This window comes from Alligator mississippiensis, chromosome 1, assembly GCF_030867095.1.
Source record: "Alligator mississippiensis isolate rAllMis1 chromosome 1, rAllMis1, whole genome shotgun sequence".
NCBI lineage: Eukaryota > Metazoa > Chordata > Crocodylia > Alligatoridae > Alligator > Alligator mississippiensis.
In genome coordinates, this window is record NC_081824.1 from 339,207,754 (window position 1) to 339,225,980 (window position 18,227).

Here is an 18,227-nt window from a genome sequence, read left to right on the forward strand (position 1 = left end):
GTAAGTTTTTTGCTTCTAAAATTACCAATAAAAATGGCATTTCTGATACGGGTGCTAGTTTGAAATAGTTTCATAGCTTACTAAACAGTGGTGACATCATCCTTCTGTCACACACAGCTTAATTGTTTCCCTTATGCATTTATTGAATAATAAATACATAATTTAACTCTGCTTTTGTTTGCCTCATCAGAGTTTTACAGGTAGTGCTTTAGCAGCTTTGGTTAAAGGTCTTCCAGAAGCTTTGCAGCGGCAATTTGACTATGAAGACCCCATTGTGAGAGGTGGCAAGCAGTTGCTTCACAGCCCTTTCTTTAAGGTAACATGATATAAACAGATGGTTAAGTAGCATAGATCTTTTAGACTTGTGTGTTTAGTAAGCATGCAAAGCAAATGATTTGCTAAGGTAATGTTTAGACACTCTGCCAGATGTAGAGAGTGTATTCATAGATGCTTGATATATAGAAGAAATGGCCCGAAATTAGGAAGATGAAGTTTGGTAAAGAAGAATGCAAAGTACGGCACTTAAATTCAAACGCACAAATACAAACTGGAGATCATTTAGGTAAGTAGCTGTACTTCAGAAAAGGATCTAGCAATTATAGTAGGCCTCAGACTGAATCAATATGCAGCAAAACAAAAATATAATACTGTTTATATATTAACAGAAATATACACAGAAGGTAATTATTTGCTGTACTCAGCACCGATGATGCCTTAGCTAGAACTTTCTCTCCCAATTTGGGCCTTATACTTTAAAATGTAGACAAGTGGGGAAAGTCTAAATGAAGAGAAATAATAAGAGGTTTGTTTTACGTGGAAGGAAGAGCTGTAAATGAAAGTTGAAAGAACTGAGTTTGCTTAGTTTGGAAGGAGGGGCGGTCAGGTTCCAGTGTCTTGTGGTTAGAGCTGGCAGTGTTAGCAGCATCCATAGTCAGGGGGCAAGCTGAAGTCAATCTGGGGTTCATGTGGTGAGACGGGGGTTGTATAAAGCAGATGTCAGGATGCAAGCTGAAGTCAAACTGGGGGTTCGGAAATTCAGAGACTGGGTACACAGGCAGGAATGCAGAAGCAGGCACCAGGGAAGTCGCAGGCAAGAGCTATTCTCAGACTGAAGCCAGTTTGTTGTGCAGCAGGGCCCTGGGGCTGGAATTGCCCCTCAAAAGCAGTCCTAGAACCAGTCAGCAAGCTGGGGCTCAGGTGGCCTTGCTTAGGGGGTTGAGTGTTGCTAACCTAGTTGCTTGGCTGTAGCTCAGAGGCCTTACAAAACCAATGGACAAAGTCTTTTGCTCTGTAAAGTTTATTGTAAAGATGGTGGTATTCATTTTATTCTGTAGCCATTGCAATTGTGATATGTTGGAGTAATTGGCTTAGTTGGCAGCAAGTGAGAGTTGGGTCAGATATTTTACATCTAGATTTACAGGTCTGAATCAGGTCACCTTGGGAAGTTGTTTGTTTGTCATTGTTAAGAAACAGAAGCAAGCATTTGCCAGAAGTAACCTAAATATATACTTGATCTTTTCACAGAGCAGGGAGTTGGTTCCAGTTCTAAATTTTTATGATTCCATGTTTATTTCTGACCAAGGCTTTGTGCTTTTTAAGTATATCACATATGCACTGTAATAAAAATCCAGTATATATCATCTAAACTTATTTTTTGGCTTTTCAGGTGCTGGTAGCTCTTGCTTGCGATCTAGAATTGGACACACTTCCTTGCTGTGCAGAGACACACAAGTGGGCTTGGTTCCGAAGATATTGTATGGCCTCCAGGGTTGCTGTGGCTCTTGATAAAAGAACACCATTACCTCGTCTTTTCCTTGATGAGGTATTACAGAACTATTCCTCAAAGAGTAGGGGAACTTGTGAAAGGGTTTATATGAAGTCATGCTTGATGAACATGGATCTGTAGAAAAAATGTGTGGATTAAATGTATATCAATTTTAGGGATAACAGGTCTTTTAAGTAATTATATCTAATGCAATATGATTTTGTAGGTGGCAAAGAAAATCCGAGAATTAATGGCAGATAATGAAAATATGGATGCCCTTCATGAGAGCCATGATGTTTTTAAGAGAGAGCAAGATGAACAACTTGTTCAGTGGATGAACAGGTTATTTTTTATCTGTTTTTGTTATTTTGATCCAGAGACATTTCAAATTTCTGAATGTGTTTTCCAATCTTTCATGGTTTCTTGATGTTTCTTTGGATTCCTGCAGGAGACCAGATGATTGGACCCTTTCTGCTGGAGGCAGTGGAACTATTTATGGTTGGGGTCATAACCATAGAGGACAGCTTGGAGGTATCGAAGGGGCAAAGGTCAAAGTTCCAACTCCATGTGAAGCCCTTGCCACACTTAGGCCAGTGCAGTTAATTGGCGGTGAACAGACTCTGTTTGCAGTAACTGCTGATGGAAAGGTAAGGGTTACAATAAATAACTCTTGAGTGATGCCTTGATTGAAACAATGAAAATTGGCAGAAATTTCACCAAATTACTAGCAGTGGCAAGGTGAACTTGCACATAGTGTAACAAAAGTCTTTGGTGTAATGAAGAAAGCTAATACACTATACAGAAACAGTTACTACTTCCCAAGTTTGAAGGTTGTAGGTCTTCATTTTTGTAAAATCTTTTGTTTAAAATCATAGATCAAGGTTTTAACTTTGAGCTTTTGATACAACTATATTTTCCAGTGAGATGATGCCCTAACGATTGTGTTGTGCAGTCACTTAATGTTATCTTCGTTAATGATCTGGAGGAGGAATAAATGATAGATTAGTGCAGTTGTTAGATGCTAGATACAGGGAGGGCAAAAAAATTAAGATGATAAAATGAAATGCAAGGGAATATATGAATAATTCTATGGAAGGAAGAAACCCTGTGAACAATAAGACCTACTGGTGGTGGTTGGTTATATTAGCAAACAAAGCTGTTCCCTCTTGATGCACGTAAGTGGCATAAAGTAGTAGAATAAAATCTGTTCATGTCAGTGGCAATTCCTCGTGTCTTAAATGAGGCCCTTATTTTTTAACTATGGTGTGAAAGGTATTAGTGCTAGTTTCTGCTAAATATTTGAGTGCCACACTTTAAGAAGCATATAGATAGACATGACACAGTAGCAATAGAAACAACAGAAAATTAAGGAATAGTGTAAGTAATTTATCTAATTTATGTAATATAAAAAAATGGAAAGTTAAGTTTTGAAATTGTAGGCGTAATATTCTTCTGATGTATGTTTGCATTGTAATACAAGCCAGCATCTCACTTAGATTCTGCCAATATTGACAGATTTGGGAGGGTTTGGTCATAACTATTTTCTTTCTTTAAACCTATCATGTGTGAATTTAATTTAAAATATATATCTATAGGGATCACAAAGCAAACCTGCACAGTTTTGTACTTTAAACTATTACTTTTGAATGCTCGGTGTGAAGTAGCTTTTGTGAATACAGAATAATAGCTGCTTATCAAAACTAAAGCACTTGTAAGTCCTTTCTTCTCCCAAATGGTCAAGAATATAAATTTAATTTTTGAGCTAATATTGTCTGCTGTTGTCAAGTCCATTGGATTTTTTTTGAGAAGGGAAGATGCTGAACTATTGCAGAAAGGAAATGTGGAGATCTTAGGAGAATTTCTGTCCCTTGACACAATTGCTTTCATTGTATCATGTAGTTGTATCATCTGGATTGTTTCCTATTCAGAAAGTAAACTATACACATGTTTTTCCCCCCCCACATCCATTTAAGCTTTATGCCACTGGGTATGGAGCAGGTGGTAGGCTTGGAATCGGCGGGACTGAGTCAGTTTCTACTCCAACGTTACTGGAATCAATTCAGCATGTCTTCATAAAGAAAGTTGCTGTGAACTCTGGTGGAAAGCACTGTTTGGCGCTGTCTTCAGAAGGAGAAGTTTATTCTTGGGGCGAAGCAGAAGATGGTAAACTGGGTCATGGAAACAGGAGGTAACTCTTGTGAATGTTGTCTTATGAACTGTTGATGCTTATCTATTCATAGGATTTATAATGTGTCTATACATTTGTATATGCGCATTAATATTACATAATCTGTGGAAAACCTAGTTCTCCACTCTAACACAGGAATGGACTTCTGGAAATTGGAGAAAACTATGGTAGGTTATAAAAAAAATTTTAGGGAAAATATTTGTCATGCAGACTTCTGTAATTATATATTGTATTGTCAACAATGTTCTACTACAGATGCTCAAGTTCTCTACTGCCTAAATTGAAGGAAAAACTATGTGACAAAGGGCTTATGACCCAAATGTTCAGCATGTCTGCTGCTACTTTAGTAAGGGCTCCCTGGGACTTTTAGAACCAGGGCATGTGGAGTAATTGGAGGGGTCACCTACTGTGAAGCAGCACACCATTTTCTTTTAGTGATTGTCCAGGCAGTGGCCCACCATCCATGTCCATTTCTGTTCCCCATTCCTCAGGGAGTGGAGAATTTTGCATGAATATTTCTCAAAATATTTTTACATTTTAAATAATTTTTAACGCTAACATTTTTTACTATGGCTTAATTTTAATTAATCCATTTTTATTTAATCTGGAGAGATTTGTGATTTTGAAATTGCATGAAAATCTAAAAGCTATTTAAATATTTAATTGACACTACACAATCTAAATGAAAATATTAGCATGATATTCCCCAGTAAGTGGCACTATCCTTATGACCCAGGATGAGAAACGCAAGGGAACTTATTAATAAATCATTTCTAAAATAGTTTTAACTTGCTGACCTGTAGAAATATGGTTACTGTGAATAACTTAAAATATGTATATATTTTAATACCCTCCAGAATCTGGACCAGAAGTAAGTATTCATCCAAAAAGGTCCTTGGGCTTACTTGTAAGGCTTCCTTGTTTTTGTGGTGGTGTATCTAAGGCTTTTATTTTAAAAGTATTTTTCTAGCTAAATATTTCTGTTGTAGCCCTTGTGATCGTCCTCGTGTAATTGAATCTCTGCGAGGCATAGAAGTAGTTGACATCGCTGCTGGTGGAGCTCACAGTGCATGCATCACTGCAGCAGGAGATCTTTATACGTGGGGAAAAGGAAGATATGGACGCCTTGGACATGGGGATAGTGAGGATCAGCTAAAGCCCAAATTGGTGAGAAGACAATCACGTGTTTGGAATGTCTGTTTTAAATATTACTCTGCAGTTGTTAGAATTGCAGCACATGGAGTATCTGTTTAGAGAAGATGCGGCTGAATGTATTATGGCTGTTTTAATAAATATTAGTGGATTTAAGAGTGTAACAAAATTCAGTTACAAAACTGGGCTGTGGGGAAGGAATATCTGGCAAAGAAATGAGACTGCAGAGGAGGAATAAAGTGCTGTGAACACAGTGGCAGCTGGTGCCATAATAATGACTAGAATTGATCATTTATCTATATATATCCTACCTGATCTTTCAACAAAAATACCCTTGAGCTCCCATTATCAGACTAATGATGTCTGATCTGAAGGAAATGAACTGTCCTGGCAACAAGTATGGGATGTTTGTCACTCCTCAGTGAATAAATTCTGCTTCTCCAGCACTAGTATCTCTGCTGTAATTCCTTCTACTGAGAATGAGTAGACACCCTCTTCCCTTGACTAACTCTTCTGTTCTCCCGCTTGGTAGAAGGAATATCAGTGGCTTCAATGATGCAAAATTAATGTCTTGTTACCAGCTTACTATTTTATTAAAGCATTTTATAAAATAAATAGTTATTGCTATTTGATATTAAGTTCTCTTTCTGATCTTTTGAGAAGTTTATTTTAAACCTCTGGAGGAGATGATCTTTCACTTGGAATAAAAAAGACCTGTGAAGGTTAAGTACTCTGGTTAGTTATTACTTAGACTTCTCGAGTCTCATGGTAACTAGTCTAGAACAGTTTTAGTGTAGACTGGTATTCTTCTAAAAAATTTACATTGCCCTTGAACTGGTAATCTGTTTTACTGCCCGTGTTCCATTAGTAGAATAGGGATCTGTTATTTCAGAAGATAACGTTACTTAATTTCAGATTCTTATTTGGCTGATGGGTAAGTATTTTTACTCAGTTTATACAATACAAAATATAAACCAAATTTGAATTTACCCAGTGTATTCCTTGGTTACCTAAAGTATTTGAAGAGAGCTGTTTCTTCTTATTTTTAGATGATTGTAGGTAGAATTTATTGGAGCAAAATAAAAGTAGGAACTTAATTTAGTTCTCAATTTGGATTCAAAATGGCTAGCTCCTTCCTGACTCAGTTATTTTACTGGCTTGTTTCTAAGGTGTTGCAAGTGCTCGGCTTTCCATAAAAAGCCTCTTGCAGTTGAATATTTGACTTAATGTTTTCAGTTGAGTATCTTGGACTACCTTTATACAAACATGATGACCATCTTGCAGGTGGAAGCGCTCCAGGGCTATCGTGTGATTGACATAGCTTGCGGCAGCGGAGATGCACAGACGTTGTGCCTGACTGATGATGACACTGTTTGGTCATGGGGTGATGGTGATTATGGGAAACTTGGGAGAGGAGGCAGTGATGGCTGTAAAGTACCAATGAAGGTATTTATATTTTAGTCTTTCCATTCAAAATTTGAATGTGTTTAGAGAAGAGTAATGGAAAGTAGGTTACAAATCCTATACAAAACCTCTACTTCTTTTAGGAGATAAAGATTTGTTAGTTACATTATTGAGTTCTGCAACCTGGCAAAACACACAAGTGTGTCTCCTGACAGATTGCAGAGGTGTACGTAGTTTTAAACAGTAGTGTTGGTTTCAGTATTCCTCACTTTAACTTGGAGAACCTTGCATCAAATATGCACATGCCCATATATAAATAAGAAGAAGTGGTGTAAAGGTGGTAACTACATTTGCATGTGATTTGGAGTTTTTACAACACATTAAGGAATGGAGGTCAATTAAAATATCTAATTGTGTGAATAATATGTCTTATGATGTTGGGTAGCTTACCATTACTATTTCATATTGCCATTTGTACGTTAAACATCCTTTATCCTATATATGGTAAGGAGAAGATAGGTGTTCTCTGATTAAATAGAAGGCAGAATATAGCAGATAAAATCTTTAGCAGTTTCCTTAATTTAGTTTTATAAAGTTTAAGGTTTAACTCTTCAATTAAAAAAAAAAAAATAGAATAGCTGAAAGGAGTGAAGCCTTGCAAAATGTAATTTGTGAATTGCATATATACAAATGTATGTATGTAGTAATATAAATGTTAGGTACACAACAGTAATGCTGGGTAGTCAGTCTGATTGCATTTAATCTTTTCTTAGATTGATTCCCTCACAGGCCTTGGAGTAGTTAAAGTGGAATGTGGATCCCAGTTCTCTGTGGCTCTTACAAAGTCAGGAGCAGTGTATACCTGGTAAGTACTTTCTATTTGCCTATAAATAGCCACTCTCAGGATAATTGAGAAAATGAGTATGGTAGTTGTAACTATTAATATCTTTACTATCTTGCTTTTTCATTTGGCTACTCCTTTCACGTTGCTTCCCTGTCAATACTTCATCCTTGCTCATTTTGTTGCTGCTTTTTCTGCTATTTAAAAATAGTTAAATGTAATTCTTAAGTGTTCCTGCAGTTTTCTGGATATTGCATATTTTCCTTCTTGAGGAATAGCTCCTTGATGATCCTTTTGCATTTCTGTTTGAATGAAAAGCACAAATGCTGTACCTTAAAGAACTTAAGTACAACCCAAACATTCCAGGCAGAATCCCCTGGAAAATCTTCAGTGCTACAATTCCTAGTAGATTAGAAAAAACAAACAAAACATGAACGTCAGTGTCTTGTAGCCAGAGAGAGGATGAAAAAATTAAAAGTACAGCATTAGATATTTTAGTTCCTAAATCTCATTCAAAGGATTTTTCATATTATTCATTTTGTCTTTTAGTGTACCGACTTCAGTTTAAAATCTTTACATAATGTTACATAAGGTCTGCTTAGTTACCAGGGTAGGAAACCAGCATCCTGTGCCAATGAAAAGATTTTATTCACATTTTAACTTGTTCCTTGACCTGATGAATACTAGCAGGTGCACATGACTCAAATGCTGGTCATGGCCACTTACAAGTTAACATTTTCCAGTAGAGGGCCTTCTAGGAACATGCACAAACTGGTCAACATGCTGGGCTACTAATATTACTGTAGCAGGCCGAATGTTGTATACTCCTGGGCGGTGAGATATTAGTTTTGTGTTTTCATTTGTCCAGGACTGAATACCTCTAATTTTAGGTCTTAGACAAGTGTAAGTTTAGAAAAGAAATGCACTTGGGAATGTTAGGTTTGTTTGGGAAAAGTTGCATGATATACACAGTTTGTCATTTGGATAGCATTGCACTGTATTTAATGCATATCTGTATTGGGCATTTATGTATAGTTTATATACCAAAAAACTCTTAATGATTGTCTCAGCAAAATTCAGATTAATACAGTAGGAGTTAAAAATGCTTTCTCTTCTCTCTCATATTTGACATTTGGAGCAAGAGCTCTGTTGGTTCTACTCAATATCTAAACATTTTGTGTGGAACGAAATTATTTGATTATGAATACATATTTGGCCTATATTTGTTGTTTTTTGTATTAACTTTTTCCCGGTCTACTTAGCAAGGGCACCTTTTGAAGTTTTTCTTGCCTTAGAGACAAAGTATAGTTAAACAAACACTTGTCTAAGCTAAAGGATGATCCAGCACTGAGCAGGGGGTTGGACTAGACTACCTCCCGAGGTCCCTTCAAGCTAGGATGGCCATTGGTCCTGTTTTATACCAGTGTTCTGTTTTTTAAACCCTTTGTACCCTGTCTGTTCTTGAACCAGGAACGGACAGCAACAAGTCCTATTTTTCAGTTTATTCATTGATATATCATTTGTCCTCATGTTTCTGTTGGAAGTGCTTAGCGGTAAGGCAGCGCACAGCCAGGAGGAGAGGAGTTCTGAGCCAGCCAGGGAGGGAGGGATGAAGGGAGGTTGTTGCCCAGCCCTTTGCTGCTGATTGGCCAAGGGGCCTTGTGGCCCCACCCCTCACTGCTGATTGACCAAGGCAGCACTGGCCACACCCCTCACCGCTGATTGCGGGGGACACCCCTCACCAAGGAGCTGTCTAGTATTCTGTGGATGTGTCAGTGGCCACCCTACTTCTAGCCCTACTATTTTGTGATTCTGTAGTAGTTGTTACTAAGTTACAGAGTTTGTAAAAGTCCTTATATAAGTTTGTGATGTAAGGGGGGAGGAAACGTTCTAAGTATGTGCAGATTATGAGATATCGTCTCTATGCAGGGGCAAAGGAGATTATCACAGACTGGGCCATGGATCTGATGACCATGTTAGAAGACCTCGACAAGTACAGGGGCTTCAAGGAAAGAAAGTCATTGCAATTGCTACTGGCTCTTTGCACTGCGTCTGTTGCACTGAAGATGGTATATAGAACAAAAAATTGTGTAGTTCTTTATTTTTTTTAAAAAAGGAGCACTTTATTTTAAAGATAAGTCTAAATCAAGGGTGGGCAGTTATTTTGGGTGGAAGGCTGCTTACTGAGTTTTGGCACGCCATCGAGGGCCACATGACAGGAAGCCAGGGGCAGCTAAATATTAATTTTCTAAATTTTTTAGTGGCCCCGCGGGCCGGGAAGATTGTCCTGGTGAATCGCATTTTGCCTACCCCTGGTCTAAATGTATTAGAATGGGTCACAGCTTTATTAGGTCACAGCCTGCTTTCTCTTTGTTCATACACATTTTGCATGTTCAAACAGCATGCTTACTTCAGACAGAAAGTCATAGTTCACGATGATGTATATAATTTAAAAATACATATATATTTTGAGTTTTTCAGTCAACTTCGTTTCAGATACTTTTTATAAGTTACAAAGAAAAACAGCTTTAAAAGTAATAGCAAATTGGTTTAGCTGCTGTGCTTTTATGAATGCACTCAGCTTTTTTTGGAAAGTCTATTGACCTTAGTTGCTGAGATATTTAACTTGCTAAATGAAGCATAGAAACACAAATGGCCATTGCTTCTTAGAGTAGTATTGGATATTGAATATCCCTTGCAATAGATGTGTTTCTACATTTAATTAGGAGGATTGAAAAACAAAAAGCAAAAAAATTATAGGTGCTGTTGAAGTACTGCATAATGGATATACAGGGTGGATTATTTGTAACGAGTTGGCTGCAACGTTTCATCTTTCTCAGTGGTTTTCTGATGTAGGCATCCATTTTTAGTGCCATCTACAATAATAGACTTCATTAGTGAGAATTTTTCTGGTACAGTATACTAAATGTTTTTTTCCCTTTTTTAACATCAAGTCTTCTGCAACTGTTAAGTGTGGCTTTATCCTGTTTCTTCATTTCCTCTTATTACATCTACTTATTACATGTTGTTTTAAGAGTGTACAGATTCTTTGGGGTTAGCGAATGTGTCTTTTTCCTAGGTGCTGTACAGTGGGGTTTCAGTTAAGTGTTGCCCTTGTAGTTAATGAAAATGACTTCATTATTAACATAGTGCCAGAAACCAAAACCCTATTGGTTTAGTGCTACAGAAACAAAGCAAAAGACAGACACTACCCCAGAGGGCTTTGTGAGAAGTAATAAATTAATCGTTCTCTTCACTGAGGACAGTCAACTTTGTTGTTGGTTTTAGGTGAAGTGTATACATGGGGAGATAATGATGAGGGGCAACTTGGTGATGGGACAACTAATGCTATCCAGAGACCACGATTGGTTGCAGCACTTCAGGGTAAAAAGATAAACCGAGTGGCTTGTGGCTCAGCACATACTTTGGCCTGGTCCACCAGTAAACCTGCCAATGCTGGCAAGCTCCCCACACAGGTATGATTTTTGCTTTGTTTAAAGTCAGATTTCACAGTTTAGTTCATGCACTTGTTTAGGTTGATGTTTCTTTCTGGATAACTAAACAAATGTATAACACATTTTATTTCATTTTTAACTGTGGGCTAAGCCTTTAATTGAGTTTTTTTATTTTCTTGTTGATCTCCTTGTTACTGCTCCCATGCTCAACTGTAGGGCTCCTTCCTCCGTTTTAGGAAGAGGAAGATTTCTGTTCTTTATGGTAATAGTTAAAAAAAAACAAGGATTCAATTAAAAACCTGAAAGGAATTCAGAGTCAACTTACCTTGGAAGTCTTGAAAAACTACTTTTTGAATGCTCTTTTGCCCTCACTTTTTTTATTTCACTGTTAGGTTATTCTGCTGTTCTTTTTGCTTCCATGTGCTAATTGAAGGAATAAAAGTTCAGAGATTCTCCTACGGAAGTACTTTTAAAATCTGGAGTGTAAGAAAGATCAATGATTCGTGTAGCAAGAAGCCACATATAACCCTCACAAATATTTTCATTTTAGAGTCCACATTGATGCAATTTTTATGTACAAGTGATTTTGTCCTTTTTTGTTCTGATGGTACGAATAAGTAAATACTTTATTAAGCTCACATCTTGTGTTTCTGAATAAATTATTATTTGTTATAATACATATCCTGCACACATGAACTAATAAATACATTTAATATTAAAACAAATTATTATTTTATTATAGGTTCCTATGGAGTACAACCATCTACAGGAAATACCAATAATTGCACTAAGAAACAGACTTTTGTTACTACATCATATCTCTGAGCTCTTCTGTCCTTGCATTCCCATGTTTGATCTTGAAGGACGACTCGATGAAGCTGGCCAGGGACCCTCTGTTGGGTTTGATACTTTACGGGGGATTTTGATATCACAGGGAAAGGTATTTATCAAGATCTATATATATTTTGTTAAAGAATATCAAATTGTTTTCATTTAGTTACAGTTGCCATATACATTTTAAGTTTCTGCTTATGTATATGAATAATACATACATTTGACAGGTGTCATATTTTCACAAAGAGGAGGCAAAATTAGAATTTTCTTAAACATATAGAAATGGGAAAGGTTGTTAATGTGTTAATTTGTTTCATAATTTAAATCTTCCGTTGTCATGTTGTTGAATTTTTTTTGAGTATTTAGTAGAAATTACTTGGTTGCAGGGGGAGGGGAAATAAAATAAGATGGAGAATTTCAGATGCAGTGACTTGGTATATTGCTAATTGATACCATAGGAGTATGCAGAGACAGTTCAGTCTGTGATTAGTCAGAATAGGACATGAGCCGGGCATTTAAGAATTTCTTTACCATGTTAATAGAAACATAGAATTCTGCATTCAAGGGGAAGGCCTGATTACCTCAATTAACTATAATTCTTGAAGATTGCAATTGAATTTAAAATAAATGCTGATATAAAAGGCTTTTAACACGATTACAAAACTGTTACTTGAGAGTCTGATTCAGGATATCTCTAATTCTTGTCCTAATGAATTGCCTCTGTAAGGCCTTCAGTTTTGTGGACTGTGTCAGATCTGATCGCTTTTCATTGCCATGATAGACCCTCTTCTTGCCTCTGTTATAACAAAGGTTGATAACCCTTTACAGACAACTGTTTTTTTTTCTTTTTCTAGCCAGCAGGCTGGACACTGCCTTGAGATAAGCATGCGCAGTTTCTCTAGACCAGGGGTTTTCAACCTTTTTGGGTCAGTGTACCCCCAGTGGCCAGTGGAGAAGGCAGGAGTCCCCTGGTGGCCAGACAAGCTCGGGTGGGGGAGGTCCTGCAGCGAGTGGCCCCCCCGCCCCTCCCCCAGGCCATCCCAAGTACCCCAAGGGGTATGCATACCCCCGGTTGAAAACCCGTATTCTAGACTTTGGTGGAAATCTTACATGCATGTCCGAAGGCCGCATTTTGATCCATTTTGAGTATAATTATTGCTAAATAAGAACAAAGGTTAATTTGATGAAAGGCTGCAAAGTGACTGCATTGGTTTAACACCCCCCCTCCCCCCCCCCCCCACACAAATAAGCCTTCTACATAATCTGTGCTATCACAGGCAGATTTCATGTGATGAGGTAGGCTGTTGCCTTTGAAGGCACATGCGTCTGACCTAGTTGGTCTCTACGGTGCCACCCTGCCCTACCTGACAGTAAACTGACAGTATACCCTGCCTGACAGTAAACTTACTGAGGGATAAAGGCATGGGAGTGCTTATTTATGTATTACTTTCATCGCCATAACTATTTGTACCTTGTGGAAGCTACAGTGTGGCATTTTATATCAGTGAAAGGGTTAATTACCACAGGGTGGCTTCCATTCACCATGGGGCAAGAAAGTGCACAGAGGAGCTAATGAAAGCCTTTTCTCAACTATCTTCCTGCTTTGGACCCCTTTAAAGAAAATCACCAGGATTCTGCTACTGGGCTGTTGTACAGCTGACTTTTTTAGGGCCTTCTTAAATTGACCGTTTTTAGACTAGCGTTAAAGTGTCTGGAAGTAACTGTGATGTTATTAGATGCTTGAGTACCGTGGTGATGCATGATTGATAGATGTGGGAGTGTATAAATGCCTCCTAAAGTAAGCTGAAAGAGGAAAGGATGGTAAACAAATTTATGGCCTTTGTCCTTTATGTGTAGACACTATTTTCCTTCACGTATAGCTAGTTCACCCTGTAGACTAAAAGTATGGGATAATAACATGCAGCAGTGATTTAAGAAAGGAAAAGAAAAGTTCTTCCATACACCATTCTTCACCTACAGGCGGGTAGCATTCTCCCTGCACCTGCGTAAAATTTTGAAGTTAGAAGTTGTTCCCCTGTAGCTCTGAAAGATGGAAAGAGTTAGCTCCTATCCTTCCTTTTGGAATTGTACCTTGTGCTATAACAAAATGGTACAACTTAAATTCTATTCTTTAACATATTGTTTCAAGAAACCTCTTCCTACATATACCAGAGAAAATGTGTAGTTGGGGAAAGGTTGGTTTTTTTGTGCAAGCTGTCTTTTTGTGCAAGAGACTGGGCATTTATATGAGTTTAAAGAAGTTATTTTTATGTTGTCTGTGAAATTTTACCATTACCCTGTAGAAGAATGCACTAATTGGTTTTATAAAACTTGGTGACAGCTCCTTCACCCACCCTTAACCACCTGTTCTGCTCATTGGGAGCCATTTTCTTGTTGTAACACAGATTTTAAAAGCAAAATCTTATCCTCTTGGAGCTGTCATTTCCCTGCTTAACTCAGATCAGAAGATAAAGAGATAATTGCCACCTGTCTGTTCTCAGCCCTTCCTTATTATACTGCCATTAATAGCTAGTTATGCTAGAAACTATGGTAGATTCATGAATAGATTGGCAGAGACAGCCTGCTGTTAATATTGGTCTGAGGTCATTTTGCAAAAGTATTGTGGAAAGGATTTGCATGTAAAATGTGATTCGAAACACACATTTATGGGAAAATTATGAAACCTTGCTGTTAAAGTTAACTTCCCAAATCCACATGTAGGCATCTAAAACATCCCTTGATATTCAAAGATGCTAAGTATTTGCAAATTTCTGTAAAGTCAGTGGTATTTGGAGATTCAAGAGTTGGAAAAAGCAGGACAAACTTACATAGTTACCTTCTGCTTTCTAATTTTTTATTCTTAGATTTTTTCCCCCTCTCTTAAAACATTCTCTATTTTCAGTGAATAAGTATTAGTCTTTATATATAAAGCACCTTTCATGTTGGCTACTTACCATTAAAAACAAAAAACAATGTAATAACATTGTGTTCAAGTCCAAGATTTCAGGGCCCTTTGGCACATGTTCCCTTCATAGCAGCGTGGGATCTGTTCCCCAATCCCAATATGTGCATGGTAGGATATGCAACCTTGGGATCAAGGATCAGATACCAATTGCACCATTTCTTCTTGCTGGTACAAGGGAAGCCCAGGATCGCCATTATTGCTGGGCTCCCCTTGCACTGGCAAGTAGAGAGCCAGGTGCCTGGTGCTTTCCCTGGGTTGGAACTGCCAGTCAGCTGGTTGTTGGTATCAGCCCCAGCAGCGTGCGTTTAAGACTCTTGAGTGATCTTGGGGCTGGAATTGTCAATCAGCTGATTGTGGGTCCCAGCCCTGGGATGACACTGGGGCTGCTTCCAGATACCCATCATGCAGTCAACATCAGGCTGCATGGCGGGCGGTACCCTGCCACACATTCAATTTAAGACACAATGGAAACCAGCCACAAAATTTCCACTCTTCGTGGAATAATTTTGTGTCTTATTTTATGTTTTATCATGCCATGACTTAACTCAATGTCTGGCTGAGTTACTGTTTTAAGACGTGATTAACTGGTTAATCACATCTTAAGTGTAACATCTGCCAGGAATCAAAGTGACTCAAGCAATCTGATTTAGCTCTAGTATTCTGGTTATTTCAGACTTCCATAATATTAGCATGAATGACTACTTTTAGCATTGCAAAAATACTCTGCATTCTCTTACTGTTTTTCTTGAGGAACAGGTCCAAGAAAAAACAAGGTTTTGTTGGTGCTTTGGTAAGAAGAATGTGCATTAGTGATAGTTGAACCCTTTGTGGGGACAATTTATCTGATGTAGTTAGGGCTAGATTGAGTTTGCTTGCACGTTGGGGGCAAATTCAGTGAAAGCTATTCATGGCTGTTCTTGATAGAAATTTTCTGAAGGTTGTCAGCTAGATATGAGGAGTTTCATTCTTTGGTAAATCTGTGTAAGTAATCTTTAGTGGCTCCCTCTTCCTTGAATTGATTTAATCATATGGTTAGAAATGAAATGCTCACAGATTCAGAATTGCATTTTAATATTGTTTAATTATTTTAATTTTTTTAGGAGGCAGCATTCAGAAAGGTTGTACAAGCAACTATGGTGAGAGATCGTCAGCATGGTCCAGTTGTAGAACTCAACAGAATACAGGTACCTTGGCTAAAGTTTTGAGTGTAATGCACGCATACAGACCCCAGGGCTTCACGTTCTTTGTCAGTGGTTCTCAACCCTTTTTTTGGACTTGAGAGATGACGCCTCCAACTCAGTTCAGTTTCAAAAACTAATTTATATATTGCAGTGCTTACATCCTGGCAGAGGGGCTGGATTGTGGGAGTGGGGAATTGGCTAGACAGGGATAAACTTGAGCCTGTATTTAACTGCCTATCTTCTCACACCTTGCTTATCTCCTCACACCTTCAGAAGATCTAGTGGCACTCCAGGCTGCCACAGTACCTTGTTTGAGAATCACTGCTCTAAGTCCTGGAATGTCCTACTTTGCATATCCCTATTCTCTACAGTTTAAGGGGTGAATTCATACCAAAAAGCTAACCCACCAAAAGCATAAGGCAGGATTGCATGTTGCAGATTGGTGCACTTCTCTCCTAATATTCTAAATCACTTTGTAGTCGATTTTGAGACAGTACTTCTGGAAACAAAAACTGACAGTTTGGGTTGTAACTGGCAAGAAGTTTGACAAAAAACATAAACAGACCCAAGGAGTTAAGACATTGTAACTCACATAAAATATTATTTATATACGTTATACATCATCACATGAGTTTATCCTGATTTTGCTTACGTGACTGACAGCATTCTAAAATGCCCCAAGTATAGTTAAGGATCAGGATGTTAAACTCTTGATCTTTGTTGCATATCACATGGGGTCACGTTGACAGTGGTAGTGGTTACTATGAGAGGATTTTTTGATGTTACAGAATGTACTGTAAAGCCTTAGGCCAGACATGCCTTTTCCACAAGCATTTCTGTATGATTGAACAGCACGGCATTGCTTAACTTAAGCTGGTGTATCAATTTTGCTTTTTCTCTTTCCAATATTTATGCTACTTGGGATAGTAAAAAGGAAGTTTCACTTTTGAACAATTCTGACTCCTAATGAACTGAAATAGATCCTGGTTTGACTGGATTCCATGGTCTGTTCTTTCAGCATAGCAAGAAGCACTCTGTAGATACTTAAGAGGTTTCTTGACAGTGCAATATATGAAAATATTGTAGTTTGAATTTGTTTGTGAAGTTTAAGGTAAAAGTGTACTGCCACTTTTTTCCTCCCTCCTTTTTCCTTCTCTCAACTCAAATGACCTTTTTAAGTCATTGCCAATATATCTATAACTCCAATGAGTTAATTACCTCTCTTCTTTTAAGTGGATTAGTAAAGGATTCTCTTAACTGTGATACTTAAATCTGGTCCAGAACCAAATGGGTAGTAGTAGCAAAGTGCTATTTTCCTAGTAGTGGTAGTACAGTGTGTCATAGATTCATAGGTTTGAACAAATGGAACAGTTGCCATCCCATAGCTGAATTACTATATTGACCTGAATCCAAGATTACTTTGGGTTTAAGATGACTATCCAATAATTAGATTCTATACATGGAAAATTATAATCTGTTATAATATTTATTTTAATTTTTCATGTATAAATCTAATTATTGGGCAGGTCCCTGAAATTTGTGTTCCCCACCCTACTGGTGCAGTATGGAAAGCAGCAGCAGGGGGTGAGGCTACTTGTTCTCTTGTGCCAGCTGTAGGTATTGTAAGGCTTATGGCCCCAACCCAGCGATCTCCACCCTACCGACAGTGACAGGATGGAGCCTGGACTAGGTCGCCTGGTCTGCCTATGGTGTTATATTTTCTCTCCTGCCATGAATTTGATGGTAAATTATGGGAGGCAGTTCCCCATATGTGTAACCTTCCAGTCTCTTCCCCTTTTCACTTTGTAGGGCTCCAAACTTCCCATTTACCCCACCCTAACCACATCCAGAATCCCACGGAGAGAGATATTATCTGGAGTCTCTGATGATTCTAATAGCCTGTGTTTCTACATCCACCATGCAGCAGCCACCTTGTCTGGCCTTGGCCTGATTAGGGCCTGGTTCCTGTTAAGTTTCAGCTGTTGTTTATTAAGCAGTACAGCCCTTGGAAAAACTCAGTTCTGAGCCCAGAGGCTTTGAAATCAAGCAAATAGGCCATAGGGAGTGGCAGGTGCCAGCTTGCTGCAGCGGCATCATCTCCAAATTTTTTTCCCATCTGGGATCTTCCAAATCAGGTGTTATACTGCCCTGAGCGCCTATGGTAGTATATGGGGCCTGTTCGGACTTGGCACTTGGACCCTACACTTGGTGCGCCTCCACCCAGGGTCTCTCTGACCTGTAGCTGTTCCCAGTGTCTCCAAGTCATTGGCAATTACCAGGTTCCTGATCAGCTTCCATCCCAGGTCCTGCCTGAAGTGGTGCTCCTCTGAGCACTTTGCTGCTTCAGCTGGGCAAACTGCTTGGCTGCAGCCTCTACTGCTGTGCCCCTCTCTGGGGCTGGAAGTACTTTCCAGCTGGCTTTATCCACCAGTCTGGAGCTTC

At 38.5% G+C, this 18,227-nt stretch overlaps 1 protein-coding gene across 4 annotated transcripts in view; it reads left to right on the forward strand.

Annotated features, from left to right (window-relative positions):
- Positions 1–18,227, forward strand: part of HERC2 (HECT and RLD domain containing E3 ubiquitin protein ligase 2) — a 194,051-nt gene that overhangs the window by 165,858 nt on the left and 9,966 nt on the right. For all 4 annotated transcript variants that reach the window (XM_059720957.1, XM_059720960.1, XM_059720959.1 and 1 more), the window contains 12 exons: positions 191–316; positions 1,667–1,822; positions 1,992–2,107; positions 2,214–2,412; positions 3,739–3,953; positions 4,943–5,120; positions 6,390–6,551; positions 7,283–7,374; positions 9,280–9,419; positions 10,639–10,826; positions 11,548–11,745; positions 15,705–15,788. In XM_059720957.1, the coding sequence (XP_059576940.1) occupies positions 191–316; positions 1,667–1,822; positions 1,992–2,107; positions 2,214–2,412; positions 3,739–3,953; positions 4,943–5,120; positions 6,390–6,551; positions 7,283–7,374; positions 9,280–9,419; positions 10,639–10,826; positions 11,548–11,745; positions 15,705–15,788 (1,854 nt within the window). The remainder of the gene's footprint in view (positions 1–190; positions 317–1,666; positions 1,823–1,991; positions 2,108–2,213; positions 2,413–3,738; positions 3,954–4,942; positions 5,121–6,389; positions 6,552–7,282; positions 7,375–9,279; positions 9,420–10,638; positions 10,827–11,547; positions 11,746–15,704; positions 15,789–18,227) is intronic.